The 19,007-nt window shown below is 41.9% G+C and overlaps 1 protein-coding gene across 1 annotated transcript in view; it reads left to right on the top strand.

Annotated features, from left to right (window-relative positions):
- Positions 1-1,829: 1,829 nt before the first annotated feature.
- The window catches only part of LOC139649120 (focal adhesion kinase 1-like), a 63,110-nt gene continuing 45,932 nt past the window's right edge, over positions 1,830-19,007 (top strand). The window contains 10 exon segments of the mRNA XM_071525435.1: positions 1,830-1,902; positions 10,509-10,795; positions 10,948-11,114; positions 14,990-15,077; positions 15,592-15,671; positions 15,871-15,933; positions 16,094-16,148; positions 16,573-16,713; positions 17,160-17,237; positions 18,193-18,300. Of these exon segments, the coding sequence (XP_071381536.1) occupies positions 1,830-1,902; positions 10,509-10,795; positions 10,948-11,114; positions 14,990-15,077; positions 15,592-15,671; positions 15,871-15,933; positions 16,094-16,148; positions 16,573-16,713; positions 17,160-17,237; positions 18,193-18,300 (1,140 nt within the window).

The following is a 19,007-nucleotide window of genomic DNA, read 5'->3' as shown; positions in this document are numbered from 1 at the left end:
CTTGTTTGTTCGTTCATTCTTTCTTTTTTCTTTCTTTCTTTCTTTCTTTCTTTCTTTCTTTCTTTCTCTTCATCCCTCTCCCTCCCTCATTCACCTCTCCTCCTTTACTCACCCCTCTTCTCTTTCTTCCTCTTATCTCTTTGTCCTTCCCTCCATGTCTTCCCTCTCTCCTCCTTTCCTCCTCTCATCTATCTCTCTCCCTCACTGTGCTCCATTTCCCTACGCCCCTCGTCGTCCTACATTCTCATTTCTTTCTTCCCTGATGCTAGCTCCTCTTCTTTCTCTCATCCTGCCTACTGTCTCCTTTGGACAACATTGTGGAATTACAGAACGGAACTACTACCTTCCCTGGATTTTAGTCTTTACATGTTAAAATGGTGCTTTGATTTATTAGCATGGACTTTAAACTTTGTCACTGAGAGCTGTCAGTGTTATTTTGTAATGTGGATATTGGATATTGAATGCCAGACCTTGTGACTTTTGATTTATTGCTGCAAGCCAGTTCCTCTGGTGTAACCTTGCATCCCTTGTTCTTTCAACTTCACATCAAGGATTGATTAATTGGATCATCAGCTCCTGGCTGAAGACCTAAAATGAATATTTTGTGAGGATTTGCTTGGCAGCATGGTGGCCTAACGGTTAGAGAGATTGCCCTTCAACTGCAGGACCCAGGTTCAAGCCCCTGTGTTGGGAAACTTCCGGCCTGCTGACGTGTCCTTGAGCAAGACACTGAATCCCCACCACCTCCAGGGACTCTGCATGTAGCTGACACTGTGCTCTGACCTCCTTGGAGGGGCGTGAGCAAAAGGAGAACTTCCTTACGGGGATCAATGAAGTATCACGTTGCACTTTGAAAAAAGTATTTTGCTAGGCTCCAGGATCATGACTTAAAGGATTGATTACTAGGACTTAGACCTAAAGCTACTTCCTGAAGCCATGAAGTAAAATGATGTTTCAGCAAGCTTTAGGAGAGTGAGTCACAGTCTTTGAACTCAGGTTATCAGTGCCCTGCTCAGTGGCCTGGGTTTCTGCACCACAAACTTGAATGCAGTTTTTAGTGTCTTTAAATAGTTTTAGTGTTAGATTTTTTTTTTCATGTAAAAAGAAGGTCTGAATATTAGATCAGCTTAGACAAAAATGGTGGAAATGGTAAATTATACATGTCGGGCCAGTGTGGCTGTTGGGAGCTAAGTCAAACCTGCATTTCAGTGTTATTTAAGGGTAAAAACGCGGTTTGAGAATCACATCCCGCTGGACTTGGAACCTGATGATAGGTGTCGGGCCGGTGTGGCTAGAGAGAAGCCTGGGCAGCTGTACTGAAGCCTGGTCACTGTTGCCAGTGAGACCTGAGGAGAGACAACAACGGACTGGTACATTTTCTACCTCCTGTGGGGATACTTGCTGTGTCACCAGATTTTACTGTACAAAGGATATTCTACTTCCTCTCTTTCCAGTCCAAGGCTCTCACTTGGCCCTTTGCTTTGTTGGATTGACTAACCACCCTGGGACACTGGATTTTGTGCATTTTTTTGCATTGCATTTCCTCCTGCTGTCTATTGTGGGGTGGCAAAATTTTACAAAAGCCCAGCCCAGTTGTCAGCATAGCAGGTCACAACTGGTAATTTTTTTTTTGTTTTTTTTGTATCTCTCTAATCGCCTTTTCCTTGGCTTACTCAATTTGACATACCAGGCTTTTTTCCTGAGTTGTGACAAGCCAGTTAGTGGCTAGGCTAGCAGGCTGTAGCCCTGGGCTCTATGCTGTTGTCTGAGCCCAGCGGTGGTGTCTGGGCCCTGCGGCCAGGCCTGGGACAGTTCCCCCTACAGAACAAATGGAGAACAGCGGCTGCATCCCTCTCTGCTGGAGCAAGGGGGCCTGCATCTACGCACAGCACCCCCTACCAAGTACGTACAAGTATAGCTATAGCAACATACCGCCTACAAACAATCTATTTAGATGCAGCCTTGTTTTGAGACTCGTTTACTATCAACAATCTACTTTGCCTAACCTTTATGATTCACAACCAAGTAGTACTAGATCCATACTTATTCACTTGTTCATTATCACGTGTGAGCTATTCATTGGTATACACTGCCAAGTACCTGGATGTGCCTGGGTAACATTATTTTCTATGAAATGTCTACTTCAATATACACCCTCATGAGTGGGAAAACCAATTTGTCCAATTTTTCACTCGTGGCTTTTGAAGAGGTTTAGATTGTAACATCATCACCAGTATGGTGTGTTTAGATTCTAGAGAGGTTTAGGTGGCAACATCACCAGTGGGATGGGTCTCACACAGGGACTGGGTTTTTGAAGACTATCTAAGATCATGTAATATGCTTTAGGAACAAACACAAGGTTATTGGAACATATACAAATGATATGAATAATTCAGGAGTCTTATACAGAAGATGCAAACTTTTTGCATGACATTTTGAGGTATGAATCCTTTCCATTTTCCATTTGTAGTTTTCAGAGCACATACTCTGCTCTTATTAGTTTGTGTTTTGCTGACTGTTGACCATACTACTTTATCATACTAATACTAATACTACTTTATTAGACTAATACTGAACTGTTATTGGTTCATTTGTCAGGGTTAAAGTCATGCTGAGCTATAATTGGGTAGTGTGTCTTTAGCAAACTGGTATATGCTATGATTGGTTAGTGAGTCTATGGGGGGAGATGGTGGTTATAAGTAGGCCAGGTAGCTCTGATGTCACTGGAACAGTGTAACACACACACACACACACACACACACACAACCAATGTTTAGACTGCAGGCTTTTTTCTCTTCTGTCCCTTGGTATAGATGATGTGTATCCTTGGCTGGAGACAGAAGAAGAGAGTGGGGGTGCAGAGGAGATTGTTTAAGGATGAGAGAAAGATGAGAAGGAGGGAGGAAGAGAGGTGGTTCGATTGGAGTTGAGGATCAAATGGAGATGTAAGACAGGAACCAAAAGGTCTGGTGGCGCAAGAGATGAGCGATAGGAGGAGATGAAGAGAGGGGGAGAATAAAAGAACTGTGGATATGGAGGGGAGAGGATAAAGAAAAGAGGACACAGGAGATGGGGCATGTGAGGAACAAGAGAGAAAGGAAAAGATCCGGGGCTATGAGGAAAGAAAGACATGAAGAGAGGCGTGAATGTGAGGAAGGAGCGATTTGAGGAGAAGAGGAAAGGATGGGAAAAAAGAGACAGCGAGAGAGAGGCCTATAGGATCCCCGAGGGTTTTGCTAACCCCAGTAACCCAGATACCAGTCAGATAGAGGAGATAGACAGGCCTTCTGCTGCCGCTACAGGAGACCTCAACTCCAGCCCTCTGCAGCTTAACAGGCTGACTGTGAACCAGTGGAACCCCACCGAGAGAAGGGGTGGTGGGCTTGGCTCAGCAGCATGCTCCCCTCCTGGCTGCCTACATGGCCTAGTTGATTTGATTTCTCTCTTTCTATGTGTGTGTGTGTGTGTGTGTGTGTTGGGGATTGGAGTGTTTGTGGGGAGAATTGGTGCAGTTGTGTCCAGTAGAAAGTGGTGCAGTGAGAGATGCTTTCTGTACTGTGCTGTGTAGTGCACTTATTTTCAAACTGTTATTTATTTATTTTGAGATCTGTATTTTTTTAGTGCCCCAAAACTGATTTTGCAAGCTGTTCGATGAGGTAACCAGAAGGCACTCGGTAGAGCGCAAACCTCCGCCAACACTGATCAATTCTCCTACTCTTGCAAAGCTGCAGCCCCCGTAACGGTTTATGTTTGTTTATAGTTTGTCTTCCAGGTTTGATTTTCTGACAAAATGACACATGAATGCAGTGCTGTTTACCGGCCGACTTGGAAGTCCTGGATGTCGGACCTTCCCATGCAGCATAATAGTTATGGTTAAAAAATGAAAATCGTCTAATGGCGGAAATCCCAGAGCCGGATCACCAACTGATCCTTGGGTCAAGGACTATCTGTCCACCAAATTTCAGCCAAATAAGTAACTACTTGAGAGATCGTACTAACAAACAGACAGACAGGGGCAAAAACGGAGCAAAAACAACTTGGGATATTAACCAAGTTGTTTTTGCTCCGATAACAAAGTTGGAAGGAGGTTGTGTGCCTTTTAACCTATTATCACATGGTTTCTTCAGCCTAACCTACATTATAGGGATTTGGGAACATAACCAGAAGCTTTAGTGATTTGGGGATCCATTTTAATCTACGACTGACATGTCCCTACTGGAATGTATGTTATTCGGGCCACTCTTCGTGTAGATTGTTGTCCACAGTGGTAGCCATTGTAAAATTCCCTCTTTGCATGTTTGCTGCACTGCTGCTACACTGTTGTGCTGCCCCAGAATTGCGGTACTAATCTGGAACATATTACCCAACTGAAAAAACAACCTCTTTCTCTAAAAGCTACTCAGGAACACTTAGACATACTGATGTAATAGTGCTCTATGCTCTAGTTATGTATGATATAACACTATTTAAGGCATAGAGTATGTGTGCACCGAGGCAAGTGAGGTATGTCTACATCTGTAATAGGATTGTATTAAGCTGTATGTAGTCGTTAGGTATGGTATGTATAGTACTGAACCGTTTTGGGATTACCCATGCATGTGTGTGTTGGTGGTTATGTGTGGGTGATTTTGTGTCAGCATTGTAGGGTTAGGATGTGTTGTGTGTTGCAGCGTTTGGTTGCTTAATTTCTAATCTGATTACTGAGTGAGTGAATAGCAGCAGATGGCTGACTGTGGCTTGTGTCTCCCCTATAGCTCCTCTGGTGCAATTGCTTCTGTTTAAAAACTAGTTGCAGTTAAGATAATGGCCCCATACATTTTTTAACGTGCCCCTCTGAGATTCGAGGCATGAAGGCTGGATGTAAACCGAGATAGTAGCACAAACACATACAGTCAAACAAATGGTCAAATAAATTGTTATTATTGCAATAGTTTTGTTCTATCAAATGAAAAGTTATCATATGAATCAAATGATATCAGAACAGTTAAGTCATCAGAACAGTGATGTTCTGTATTTGTTTATTTATTATTGGTTTATTTGACAGCGACAGTACACATTTACATTACTGTGTATGTTGTGTCTTTGTACAGTCATCAGAAAAGAAACAACTCCGTCCAGGTAAACTAAAGTTAAGGTAAAGTGGAAGCAATATCAGCTAATATTTTAAATATTGTGCTGCTCCGGCCCCTTGGAATTTGAGCGGTGTGGCGGCCGCATTCCAAAAATACTGTTCTCTAGTCATGTGACTAACTCTCTCCTCTCTAGGCTGCAGTATGCTACATCTGTATATGATACCATCAGGTAGAGGGATTATTAAGGCTCAAACAGAGCCCTAGTATGCTAGTTGTAGTGATCAAGTGGTGATATTATTTTAAAGGGATTATAATAGCATCAGGTGGACAGAGGGTCAGTAGTTATATTAATGGTAACTAGTACTATAATATTATAATCAGATGATGAAGCGGTAGTATCAGTTTTAATGTAAATACGGCAGCAATACCCTCAGATTGAGGGACAGTAACAAGCCACCTAATAAAGCTAGTATCATAGCCATAGTGGTATAATTTTAATGGGATTATGACAGTAATGCCATCACATAGAGGGATAGTTATAATCTGATCCACACCAATCTGTTGGATTTTAGCCTTGAGGACCTATGCAGTCTGTGACTGTGGCCGTAACCATTATACACTGACCTCTATCCAGTACAGCTCTGTTTGTGCTCACTCTTAACAGTATACTTACCTACAGTAGCCCACTTCACGTGGTTAACCAAAGCATGTCATAGCATTTTTCTTATATTTTTCTTATTTTTCTTTTCTCTTGGAGGATGACCTCATGGACACACACACACAAACACACACACTACACACACATACACATCCAAATAAATCAATAAGGGTCACCCACCACACTATCTGGTAACATTTTGAGATGATAACATTTGAATGGCTGGGTTATATACAGTTTTGTTCTTTGGCAGATCTCAAACTTTGTCCTTGCCGGCCACCATACACTTTCTCTGATCACAACACAATCAAATCACAGCAGAACAATGGCTCTGTATCAAACAGGCCACTGATTGGCTGCTCTACACTGTTACGCTGTTCTACACAAAGCAGTAACGTGTAAACTTCTGTTTCTCTGCTGCCTGGATGGTAAACTAGCTGAACGTTTCTTGAAATTTAACTTGTTTCCCATATGGCGACACATAGCACTGATAGCAGGTGTGAGACCACCAAAAAGGAAAAAATGAAGATGAAGACAAAAACGATCCATTGTATAAGTGAGTGAACAAATTTTAAATTAATGTAGAATCAGGTACTATGTTTCACATAGTAATGTACATTAATTATTTGGGCCAGTAAAAATTATCCTTGGCAGATAGGTATTTTTTGTTTACTAGCCCTTGGCAGGTGAGCAAAAAAAGTACATTTTGGACACTGCATACACACACACACGAACACACATATACACGGGCCAAAGGCAACAGGCAACTCATACAATGTCTCTCCATAGACACATAATGTGAAAATGTGCATACACACACACACACACACAGCTATTGTTACAGTAAGTTCCTGCAAGAGAATGCTGAGTCGGGTTATCAGATACATAATGTCCTACTTTACTCTTATAGCTGCACACACACACGCACACAGACACACACACACAGACACACACACACACACAGGCGTGCGTTTCACTTGCTTCGTCTTTGACGAGGCATCTGTAGGTCAAGCTGTTAGAAGTGCTGAATTAGACTTTCCCTGTATCAGACTATCTCTCTCTCTTTCTCTCTCTCTTTCTCTCTCTCTCTCTCTCTCTCTCTCTCTCTGTCTCACTCTCTCTCACTCTTTCGGTCTCTCAGTTACTCCATATGAAGTGATCCAACCATGATCCATAGTAGTGATGTTTCTAGGTTCAAACTACAGGCTGTCCAGAAGGCTGAAATGACCAGGGTTGGGGGAGGAACACATTACATGCAGTGATTGTATACATTAATAATGACTAATCATTAAAACTGTAGCCTAGATGATGATAATAACACCACTCAAATCACACTTTGTAATTTGGATTAATTGCCTCCTTCATATTAAGCGGATTAGTCATCCAATGAAAGATGTGATCATTGGGGAGTTTGAATAACTTGGTAGAATATGATACTGATTGCAATTTGAAACAGGTAATTTGTAATTTGTAATTAACAATAATTTGTTGTGGATTGCATTTTGAAAGTAACTTTCCCAATCCTGGAAATGTTCCATGAAACTGATTCAATCACTGTCACGAACAAGACATTGCTGATATGACTACTGTAAAAAAAAGATTTTGGTTTGGTTTACTATAGTGTAGTTAGTCACCACATGACAACCACCATTCACAGTCAGCTGAAACCAGTCACCATGGTGATGATGACTCAACAGGGCATGCTGGGATATCCAGGAAGTGACGACCGGACACAGGAAGCAGTGGAGTGTGTGTTTGAACACACAGAAGTGAGGGACGAGAAACATAAAGACGAATGTAGAGAGAGGCGGCTGTTGGATAAAGAAAGAGTCAGAAAGAGGGTGAATGGGTGGGAGAGAGAATCAGAGACAGAAAGGAAGAATTAGCGAGAGTGGACGTGTTTGTGCTTGCTCTTGCTTAGTTGAAGTAGCCTAGATTGCAAAAGTCTGCATTTGTTCAGCATTTGAGTGTGATTGTCACTCCTATTGTTGCCTCTGTAGTCGCATAGTAAACCTGGGTTAGAATTGAACAGTGGGTTATAATTTTTTTGAAGGGAAGATATCTTTTTGAAATGAGACTTCTTGTGACCCAAAGCCTAATTCTGTAGGCTCTATAGGCTCATTTTTGAGATTTCATCCTGCATTTAGGCTACTACCCAACTAGCCTACAGTATTTTTTTTCCTACATTGTAAGATCTTTCCCTACATTGTAAGATCTTGGAAAGACTTAAGTACCATGCCACAGCCACTGCCATTGGATACCAATTTCTCCAGAACAATCCAGCAGTCTGCTACAATCGTCCCGTGGCCCACTTTAGGGTCTCGAGCCAGATTTTAAGAGATAGGAGTTTGTGGAGTAGCAGCCATGCAGACAGGTGAGGGTGGTAGGAGTGTATTGCAGAGAGACTCAGGTGTGGCCTGTACCTGCTGGCCACTTCCACTCTTCACTGCAGGTAGGACTGAATGACTTGTTTATTGACTGGTTGGCTGACTGAACGGCTTCCTGATTAACTGACTGGCAGGCTGATTAGCTGTTTGAATGGCTGGCTGATTCACTGACTGACAGGCTGATTTGCTGACTAAATGGCTGGCTGGCTAACTGACTGCCTGACAAGACTGATTGCCTGGCTGATTTACTAGTTGGTCCTTTTGGCTGTCCGACTGGCTGATGGACTACTTGACTAGATGGCTGAATGTAATATTTCCTAAAACTGAAATACCATAGTGTGGCTTCCTCTGGCGATGGGAACCTGTCCTCTGTACTGGTGGGTCTGACTCACCGTTTAAAGAGATGGTTCCAGTTTCAGAAGTTTATTTGATTTATGTTGAACTGAGAGTCCTTATGTTGAACTGAGAGTCCCCCCCCCCCCCCTTAGTTGTACAGTACTATCAAATACTATCATGAACTGGTCTGAGGTCTGTGACTCTGAGTAAAGCTGCGGCCACACTGATATGTTGTGTCTGTCTGTCTCCGTTCATTTCAATTCATTTTCAAGGAGAGCCGTCCGTAAGCGGGCAGCGCTGATGGTGCGTCTGTTTCTGTCAGATTTACGTCTCTGTACGTTTTCCGCCTGTTTTGATGGACAGAAAGTTCAACCCAGTTGAACTTTTTTCTTTTTCTTTTTCTATTAGCATAGCATTTATTTATTTATTTTAATATTTATGTACTTAATTCTTCATTGATATATATACTATATTCTGTATATATGTATTTGTATACTTGTATATAAATATATACTGTAGATATTATCTTTTTAGCTGTATTATAGATGATAGTATTTTCTTTTAGGAGCCGGCCAACAAAAAAACATGATTTTTGAAATCATCATACCTCGATTAGTAAACAGACAAAAAATTTGAATGATATCTTGAAAACTGAGTGTAGGGTAGATTGAAACATATAGCTGCAAAGCGTTTGATAAATTGACAATGTGATATGTTCAAGATAGTTTTATCAATCTTTATCAAACTAAAGACAAATGCTGTCTGTACTCTCAAGATGATATCTGTAAAGCCATGTTTAAATTGATTAATGGAGTGCACTAATACAGTTAAAATACTCTTTCTAAGGCTTTTAATAGACAACGGACAGTCATAGCCACCCAGTGGACTTAGTAGCCTAGTGGTTAATGAATAGGTCTGCAATGCAAAGGATTGTGAGTTCAAATCATAACACTGTCTCCTCACAGCAACAAGCTTGGGAAGTTTTCCTTGGTCTTTTCTGTGTGGAGTTTGTAAGTTTGCCTTATGTTTGCAGTAGGTAGTTAGAAATCAGTTTGCAGAGAATAGTATTGCAGTTTACCATTTTGACAAAATGAGTCTGTTCAAGCAGATTCCATGATAACAGTGGCAAAATATATTGTTGGACATTAGACCAACAAAGATCTCTAAAGCCAAGCACTCATAAAGTCATACTGTGAGAAACGCAACAGTGGTGCCACTCCGTCACTAGCTCAGTGTGTAGGTCAACTGCTGTTGGAGGCAAAGGTTGTCAGTTCAAGTCCCAGGTCGTGCAAAGAAGGGGCTGATATTGTTTACCTACCTTGAGGTGCTCAAATGACAAATAGTTGCAGAGTGACTCTGAGAACATGAAATGTTTGAGATTTTATGTCCAATTGAGTTGAATCTAGTGCTAACGAGCACGAAAAGGTGCCTATATTCACATAAAATAAACGTCACTATGTCCAAGTCAGCCTTATTGCCAAGTATAGGAGACTTGCCAAGTCTGGAGTCACTTGGTCACATGAGGGCACTATTCTCTGCAAGCTCACAATCATCAATAGTATGGTCAACTAATCATAATGTCTTATGTTTCTTGTCTTTGGACAAATTAGCATATTGTGCTTGGACCCTTTTCAGTGACGCATGCGACTATATTTTTTTCTGTATGTGTGCTCTTGGCCATATGATTATTTAACATATTTTGTTCCTTTATTGTTTTTGCCCTGTATTATGTCTGTGTGAAGGGTATTGTGACAATTCTTTGTAAAATGCACTATAAATTGATTTGAGGACTGACTGACTGCGTGACTGACTGACTGTTTCAGCTATCTCTTAACAATGTGTTTCGATGGGACGAGGAACCAGTGTTCATGAATGTGCTCTAAGCTCCTTTTTGAACCTGTTATTTTTTTTTCTCCTCTGCTGTGTAATGCCCCTTTCACAAATTCAGGGCTTTGAAACTATTCCCAATGTCAACCATGAAGTCACACTTTAACCCTTGTCTTCCTCTTCCTCCCCCCCCTCCTCCTCTCTCTATATCTCTCTCTCTTCCCCCAGAATATGACAGCCAGTTAGCCCCAGCAGGAGCATCTAAGTCAGGCATGGCGTCGTCTTCCTACTTGGAGCCCAACCTCAACCACTCGGCGGCGGGTGGTTGTGGAGTGAAGTCCCGGTCCGGTGGGCCCGGTGGCACCGGCGTTGGTACCAGTGGCTCCGCTGGAGGCCTGGAGCGGCCGCCGGGCTCCATGGACCGGGTTCTGAAGATCTTCCATTACTTCGAGACCAACAGCGAACCATGTACCTGGGCTAGTAATATCAGGCATGGAGATGCCACAGATGTCAGGGTAAGAGTGAGGTTGAATACACAGTATACACGCGCACACACACACACACACACAAAATACAAACAAACCCTTCCTTTCCCACTCCATATCCCTATCCTTTCCCTCCTCCTCTCACGCTTTGCTCTCTTTATCCCTCCACCCTCTGTCTACAGGGCGTTATCCAGAAGATAGCAGAGATCCACAAATTGCGCTGTGTCTCCTCTCTGGGCCTCCGTCTGACCCACCTGCGCTCTGAGGCCCTCCATTGGCTGCACCCTGATCTGGGCGTGTCTCATGTCAGGGAGAAGTACGAGAAACAGCACCCCCAGGAGGAGTGGAGGTAGACTTACAAATTTTTTTTACGTTTTACTCTCTCACTCACTATCACTCACTCCTTCTCTTTCTGTAAGGAGGACTAGAGTGTAGTGTGTGCGTATGTGTATGTGTATGTGTGTGCTTGTGTCTGTCTATATGCCTGTGTGCATATGTGTGTGAGTGTGTGTTATGCAGACCAGAGGCAGGACCCGGGGCTAAAGTATGTCAGCCTGTAGCCATGGTAGGCAGACGGTAGAGTCGGGGGATGGCACAGATAGAATGAAGAGGAGACAATTCTGGCTGTAACAAATTCAGTTCAGTATAGTAATCCCACATCAAGCCTAATCTCTCTAGGACAGCACAGTCGCCCCCCACAAATTTCATATTTTCTGGCATACACATCTGTCCTAGATCCAGTTAGGAGCATTTAAAGGCAGAGAGACAGGAAAAGTAACGCTTACTCCTGCCTTTGCTTAAATGTCCTTATGCAGGTCAGACAGATTCTGTTTTGCCTGCGAGTCTGTTTGAGTGTCAACTATTCAATCCAGTATCATTTTTTCTATAACAGGTTTATTTCTTTCACCTTCTGCAGTATGTCATTTGCACCTTAAAGCTGTTACCAATAGGATTTGAATTTGGTGACTTTGCCGACCCCATGAGTCCCTTAATGGTAGTTTGTTACATCACTGTCACAAATGTTTACAAATTAAAAGCCCTTTGAAGAAGAGAAAGGAAGCGAGACTTCGGATCTGCAGAAAGAAGACAAATATGTATACAGAAGAGGTAACATGAAACTGTCATGTTGCAGTTTGAGTAATGTGACTGGAATAAACTTGTGCAACAATGCAAGTTATTTTCTGTGTATATGTTTGCGCACGAACAAGTAGAGTAATCTTCAGTCAGCTTTAGCTGTAGTAGCTAGGATGGTTCCATCATCTGTCATTTTAAGTAGCTTCAGACTGTTCAAAGTGAGGCAATCCTCTTTCTGTTTTGGATAAGACTCTGTGCTGTAAGTCAGTCCTGTACAGTTTGCAGGAAATCATGCCTGGGGACAAATAGAATAAGCACATAGAAAGCAACACATAGAATAAACTCATTTTCTCAGCAATGGTCTCATTAGTATCAGACTTGACAAAACTCCTTTACAACCTTAACTTGTGTCTTGCTAGGTGTTGATGTGTGTTTACATTATGTTTCACTGTTATTGCTAGCTGACTGTTATATTGCAGTACAGTGTGTCATTTTGCAGAACTGTTTTCCAGGAGGAACTGCTCTGCTGCTAGTACTCCAGCTCCGCTATGCATTTCGTACTGATTGATCAGAGTAGGCGCCTGACTCAACCTCCATGGAAGATTTTTTCTCTGTCCAAATTTCCAACCATGAATCCAAACATTTCCAGAGGTACTGCACTTAGCTGCTACTGATGGCACACAAGTTTATATCAAGCCATCTAAACCAGGGTTCAGATGGCTTTAGTTTCTCTGGGGAGCCACATTTTTTTTTTATCTTGACCCAAAACTGATTTTTCAGGCTTTGATTATTTATTTATTTTTCTCCAAGAGCCAAAGTCAGGTCAAGCAGTTTGAGTGGAAAGTTGCTTGTAAGTATAAATATCCACACCTTAGCACTGATGTTTCACACTTAAGGCCCATAATACACAACAGGGGAACTTGCTTGATAATAGCAAGACACCACATTGTCTATGTTTATGATAAATCGCATTGCTGTATAAGCAATGCTTTTGTATGTGTGTATTTTTTTTATGTAGTATGCTATGAGCTATGTTTGCTAACGGTTCAGTAGCTAACATCAACCAGCAAGCCAAATAGCCTAACGTGTGTTCTCCATAGAAGAAATTTAGGCAGCTGATCAACTAGGGAGCCAGAGAGCTGAGATCACATTCAAATCAACATCATTAATCATTAATTTCGACCTATATGCCATCGTCACAAATGACCCTTGGGATTATACAGAAACTGTTCTTGTTAAAGCTACAAGCCTGGTAACCAACAGTATGTTATTAAGCCTACTTTACAAGCGGGGCTTTAGCTGCATAACATATGGTCTCAGTGGGGACCATTTTATTCTTCCCATAAATCATCGACCAAGACTTTGAAACAGACTGATCTGAATTACTGCACCGTACACCCACTAAAAAATATTATGACCGACTATCTAATATTGAGTTGCTCTACCTTCAGCACAATTTATGTCTTCGTTGTCTTAAGGCTTAAAAATCCTTAGTTATTGTGTTTCCCTCCATTTATCTACATTGCGCCTTTATGACTGAAGAGGATTTAATATCTGAAATCAAGAGGGGTTCATGGCTTTCACTTGGATTCACCTGGTCAAGCTATGTCATGGAAAGAGTTCATATTTACACTGTTTTCCACCCAATTAGCTGTAATATTACCTACTACAACCTACATATTCTCAAAGCATTGGAGAGGAGGTTCAACTCTTCTGTCCGATGAATGGGAATCAGAACAGTTATTTGTTCTGTGTACTTCTCATTATTTGAAAGCGTCTCTCTCTCCAATTTTAATGTACAATTGAACTGTGCTGGTGTCTAGCGGTCCTCAGTTGACATTGTTCACAACTCTCCTAACAACTTATTCAGTCCATTGTTCTCTAGTCACCGGGGCGGGTGATGTGTTACTCCCAAAAAAGGAACAAGTTGTTCAGGAGTTGTACAGCATTAACATGCAGCAGAGCCAGCCAGCCGAGTGGCACTGCTAGTTGCTGCCCGCTGCCTCAGAGGGAGGCAGAGCTGCAAGCCCACAGGAGCTGCTGCTGCCAAGCTATTGTTAGAACAGGAGAAGTAGCCCAGGGGATGGACCGACTCTGTCTCCCTCCTCTCTCACTCCCTTGCGTGCGTTCTCTTGTGTACTCACACTCTTTTTCACTTTCATCTTTCCCTCCGTCCTCCTCTCTCTTTCTCATCTCTCACATCTCACTCTCTCTCTTCTCTCTCATCCTGCTCTCTCTTCTCTTCAGCACACATCACTTTCTCTCTCACACTCTCTTTTTGGTTCATTCATTATAGAATGCAGTATGTTTTATTCATTTTGTCCTCAGCCTTGATCCCCTTTGTTATCTAACTACAGGCCTGTGGCATTACAGCAACTACGAACTCACTATTCTCCTGACCCAGTTCTCCCCACTGTAGTCATCACAATATGTCAGTCATGAAATAATATGTCACTATAAACACTGATGGCCCAACTGGGCACTTGTGTGGTACAGCAAACTGGCAAGTGTTACTGCAGGTGTCTCATTACACTTGATGCATTACAAGGTTATCACGTTTTAGTACTTTACTGTCAGCCAAATATGTAATCACTGCTCACTGTGCCACCAGGCAGCAGGGTAGCACAGTGAGTAGGGAGGCCATCCTTTAAAGTGTCTTTGAGCAACACACCGAATCCCTACCAGCTCCAGGGGTGCTGCTCTCTGATGTGACTGATGTGTGATTTCACCTCCTGCCTCCTGTGCAGGGAGGCAAGCGAAAATTAGATACTTTACTTTTTACATTAGATTAAATAAATCAGAATTCTTGTTCTACGTTATTCTACGTTTTGGCACTTTTTGTTTTCATGGCACCTATCTGGCTACTTACATTGTTGATGCTTCAGGATTGTTCACATTCAAAGAGTGAAAAATGTTTGACATGAAGAAATTTCTGTATCCACCCTGTTAAAAATATTTAAGAAGTGTGTGTGTGTGTGTGTGTGTGTGTGTGTGTGTGTGTGTGTGTGTGCAAGCATGCTCTTTCTGTCTTTGTATCTCAGGTATGGGTTTAGGATGCTAAAGGTTATCTCAGTGTGTGTGTTTGTGTTTGTGCATGCAGGTCTGTGTGTGTGTGCAGTTATTTAACTATACTGTCTCTCTGATTCTCAGGTATGAGTTGCGGATGCGGTACCTTCCTAAAGGTTACCTCAGTCATTTCTCTGAAGACAAACCCTCTCTCAACTACCTCTATCATCAGGTGAGACAACACAGCAGGATCATAGAATCAGAAGAAACAGACAGGGTCTTCCTGGTGCATATTAGGGACATCTATTTAAAAAAAACTAAATAATGAAAGCATTGAGAGTGCATTTGTTTGAGACACTTTCTATCACATCTCCATGTGCTGATGTCAGTTGAAGCCACATTAGCCACCTTGTTCCTCAATATGTAATTACTGTAGACATTCTTGTTTATAGGTATAAGTGATGGGATGGCCTGGTGGCTTCTACTCACATTGATCAGTTTAAACCTGTCACACGTCATCCCCTCTGTCACATCTTTGTTGTCACTATTATGTCTAATGAAGCAGAAATTCTTCACAATTATTGATTTAAAAAGATACTTGAGTTACATAGATCACACTCCACTTGTGTGTGACTGTCCAATATGGCTACACACGACACGTTACATTTAATGCATTGAGCTTTATCCAGAGCAACTTACAGTATATGTAGAGCAATAATAGAATGAAAAGTTGTCTGTTTCTCCAGGTCAAGAGTGACTACATGCAACATATAGCTGACCAGGTGGATCAAGATGTTGCTTTGAAACTGGGCTGTTTGGAGATCAGGTGGGTACATGTACACACACACACACACACACACACGCTCCATTCAGAAAGTAGGTGCTCCAATAGGAATCACGCCAACCTCGCCACAAACTATGAGTCATCACCTATATCAGAGCAGTTTTCCGGAATGTTTGATTCAAATTCCTAGTAACCCTATTTCTACATGATATTGATCTCCTTCTGTTTGTTTACATTCCAGGAGGTTCTTCAGAGAGATGCCAGGCAACGCCCTGGATAAGAAATCCAACTACGAGCTACTAGAGTAAGATTGATTTGTTTCACATTTATTGATATCTTTCGCGCCTGTCTAAATTAGTAATGTAAAGTACATTTCTGTAATTGATTTACATTCGATGTATACAAATTGTATCAATGATACATTTGCAACTATCCAAATGTTGTAACCATGTTATTCTCTCTAGGAAAGACGTTGGTTTGAGAAGGTTCTTCCCTAAGAGCCTGCTGGACTCCCTCAAGGTAAGAATTAAGCCGGGCTAGATCCCTCTAGAAACCCCTCTGTTTGCTGACTGATTTTCATCTGTCTGACTGACTGACCAGGGTTTCTCACTTTAGTTCCATTGGCTGAAAATGGAATAGAGATTAACTTAATGCTGGAATGGCTCAATGGCAGAAATGCCTTTGGGGCTGGTTCCTCACAGGCTGCTTGACTGCTGGCTGGCAGGCAGACTGACTGACCAGCTGATTTACTGACTTAGTCGATGACTGTCTGACTGAACGACTGATTGTCTGGAATTAAGTTGATGCTGCTGTCGTCACTTTCAGATTGCCTTGTCAGTTGTCTGTTGTGCATTTCCTGGCTCTACACCAACTTTCTCCCAGAGAGATAATTCCTTGACCTTGAGCTGTTTGGTGTTTCCTCCCCCCTCCCCATCTCTGTCAGGCGAAGACTCTTCGTAAGCAGATCCAGCAGACCTTTAAGCAGTTTGCTAACCTCAACGATGAGCAGAGCATCCACAAGTTCTTTGAGATACTCTCTCCCATTTACCGCTTCGACAAGGAGTGCTTCAAATGTGCTTTGGGGGTAAGGCAACCCTCACATTTGTGGAGAGAGAAGTGAAGTATCTCTATTAATTTAAATGTCTATTCAGAGCCATAAAAGGTTGGCAATTACAGTTTTCAGTGGCAGTCATGTTTGTTCCACAATCCTGCTCATTGTCTATATCTGCAGGACTTAAGTATGATGAGCATGCCACAATGGTGATGTTATAGATATTGTTGTTGTTATACAGTTAAGTTCTCTATAGTATTATGTAAGCAGTGCCATCTACAGGGTCCAAAGCCTTCTTCCTCTTAGAGCACATTTATTCATAAAAGTAGTAACAATGGATGAGAACCTTAAAGTGGTTTTACATGATTTCCCTTTTGCCACTATGATGTTCAATGAATAAAACAGATAAGTGAACTGATGAAATATGACATCTATTTGAATGCTCTCTTTTTCCTCTGTGTTTCTCTGTCCATCTCTAGTCTAGTTGGGTAATATCAGTAGAGTTGGCTATCGGACCAGAGGAAGGAATCAGCTACCTCACTGATAAGGGCTCCACGGTGAGTACACACACACAAAACTCTGCTCCGCTTCTCACAAAATCTAACTTGATCCTCTCGATAACTATGTAGCCATCACAAAGTCCCCTTTCTTCTTGAATTTTGGTAAAGTTATCTATACCAACTAATAGCTGCTCTATTCTAGTATTCCTTGAATTCAGCGCAGCTTTCACCACCATAGCTGATTCCACCATTTAGGTCATTGCAAGCACACAGTGGGAATCACCAATACTGCCCTCTACTGGTTCACTTCTTACATGGGAAACTCTTGTCTCCTCAGTCAAGTACAGTGTACTTCAGAGGCCTGTTTTAGGCTCTATTCTGTGTTTTCTATATGTACTCCCCCTTGGCAACATCATCTGCAAACTGCAAATCACTGTTAAATGTTGTATGTTTCAAAATTGAGAGTGCAGGCCGGAAATTTTGTTTTAAAAGCTAGAAATCTGAGCACCTGGCGAAGTAATCGTTGAGTAGTCAAGAGTTTAGGGAAAACACGCACCTGGATTAGCGAGGTGCTTAAAATGCAGAAAAGTCTTTCTCATAACTTTGATTTATTAAATTTTGCCCTGATGAAGACGTACTGCCCATCAAAACATCAGCAGTTGATTTAATAAGTTATTCTTTGCATGAAAATGAATCATAGCTTGTCCATGGCCCTCATAAATCCATGAAGTTAATTCTTGAGAACATTGCCTATCTTGTGTCCAATGTTAAATCCTTAGGCTACTATTAATGTTATCGTTGTGGTATGTAGCAATAGATATATTGGTCTGATTTAGATTCAAGCCTGGTGCTCTGAAAAAAGCATGCCTTACTGTCTCAACCATTTGCATGTGGGACCTAGATTTCTCTCTTGGAACTACAGTACTGCCACTGTGCTACATAAAAGGGCACCGACATATACTGGAAGCTTGATTTTTGATATTTCTGTGTACGTATCTCTGTCTCTCTCCAGCCTACACACCTAGCTAACTTCACCCAGGTTCAGTCCATCCAGTACTCTGCTATGGAGGAGAAAGACAGGAAAGGCATGTTGCAGCTCAACGTAGCGGGGGCTCCAGAGGTAAACACACACACACATACACACACTTTTATGCTGTTTATAGTATTCTCATGGCATGCCCGTTCTTTGCCTATTATAAATGAATATCAGGTTAGGAGCATTAAATCCGTATGCCATGTTTGGATTTCGATCAAGTTTATTCCACATTTGAAAAACCCTTGATTAGCTGTTAAACATAGATTTACACCGAGTTGAGGGGTTTAAGCAGTAAAACAAGGCCAGCATGATACACAATTGTACCCTGCTCATAGATTCCCATCCAAAACACATACAGTATATTTAGATTGATGGCGAGCCAAAGCTAAATCTCTATTTGGTATTTTTGTTTGCTTGTCATGATGTCAGCCACAGCAAATTTCTGTCTGCTTCTGCCATCATCAGAGTGTGAGATAGTCATGTTAGTGTGGTGCTAACACAGTTAGAGTTTTACATTGTTACAACCCTGGAAGAGCTTATGCTTGTTAAACAACGTATTTGAAGTTGTACCAAACAAACCGCAGGACAATCATAGGAGTGAAAGAGGGGATGGAAGCAGCAAAGGGGGGGGAGGGGTGGTGAGTGCGTTGCCATCTGTGTACAAGTGTCAGCATGAGTGTGTGTCTGTGTGATAGTGGGTGTGCATTCATAGCAGGCGTTACTAGTGGAAAAGCATGTGTGCATCAGCGCAAGAGTATGTGTGTGCGGGAGTGTGTGTGTGTGAAAGAATG

The sequence above is a fragment of the Centroberyx affinis genome, unplaced genomic scaffold, assembly GCF_046629955.1.
Source record: "Centroberyx affinis isolate AG114_WGS23_722 - 3 ecotype Tasmania unplaced genomic scaffold, CSIRO-AGI_Caff_v1 ptg001293l_1, whole genome shotgun sequence".
NCBI lineage: Eukaryota > Metazoa > Chordata > Actinopteri > Beryciformes > Berycidae > Centroberyx > Centroberyx affinis.
Note: the sequence above shows the minus strand (reverse complement) of the source record. Positions and strands in the feature narration are given on the sequence as shown.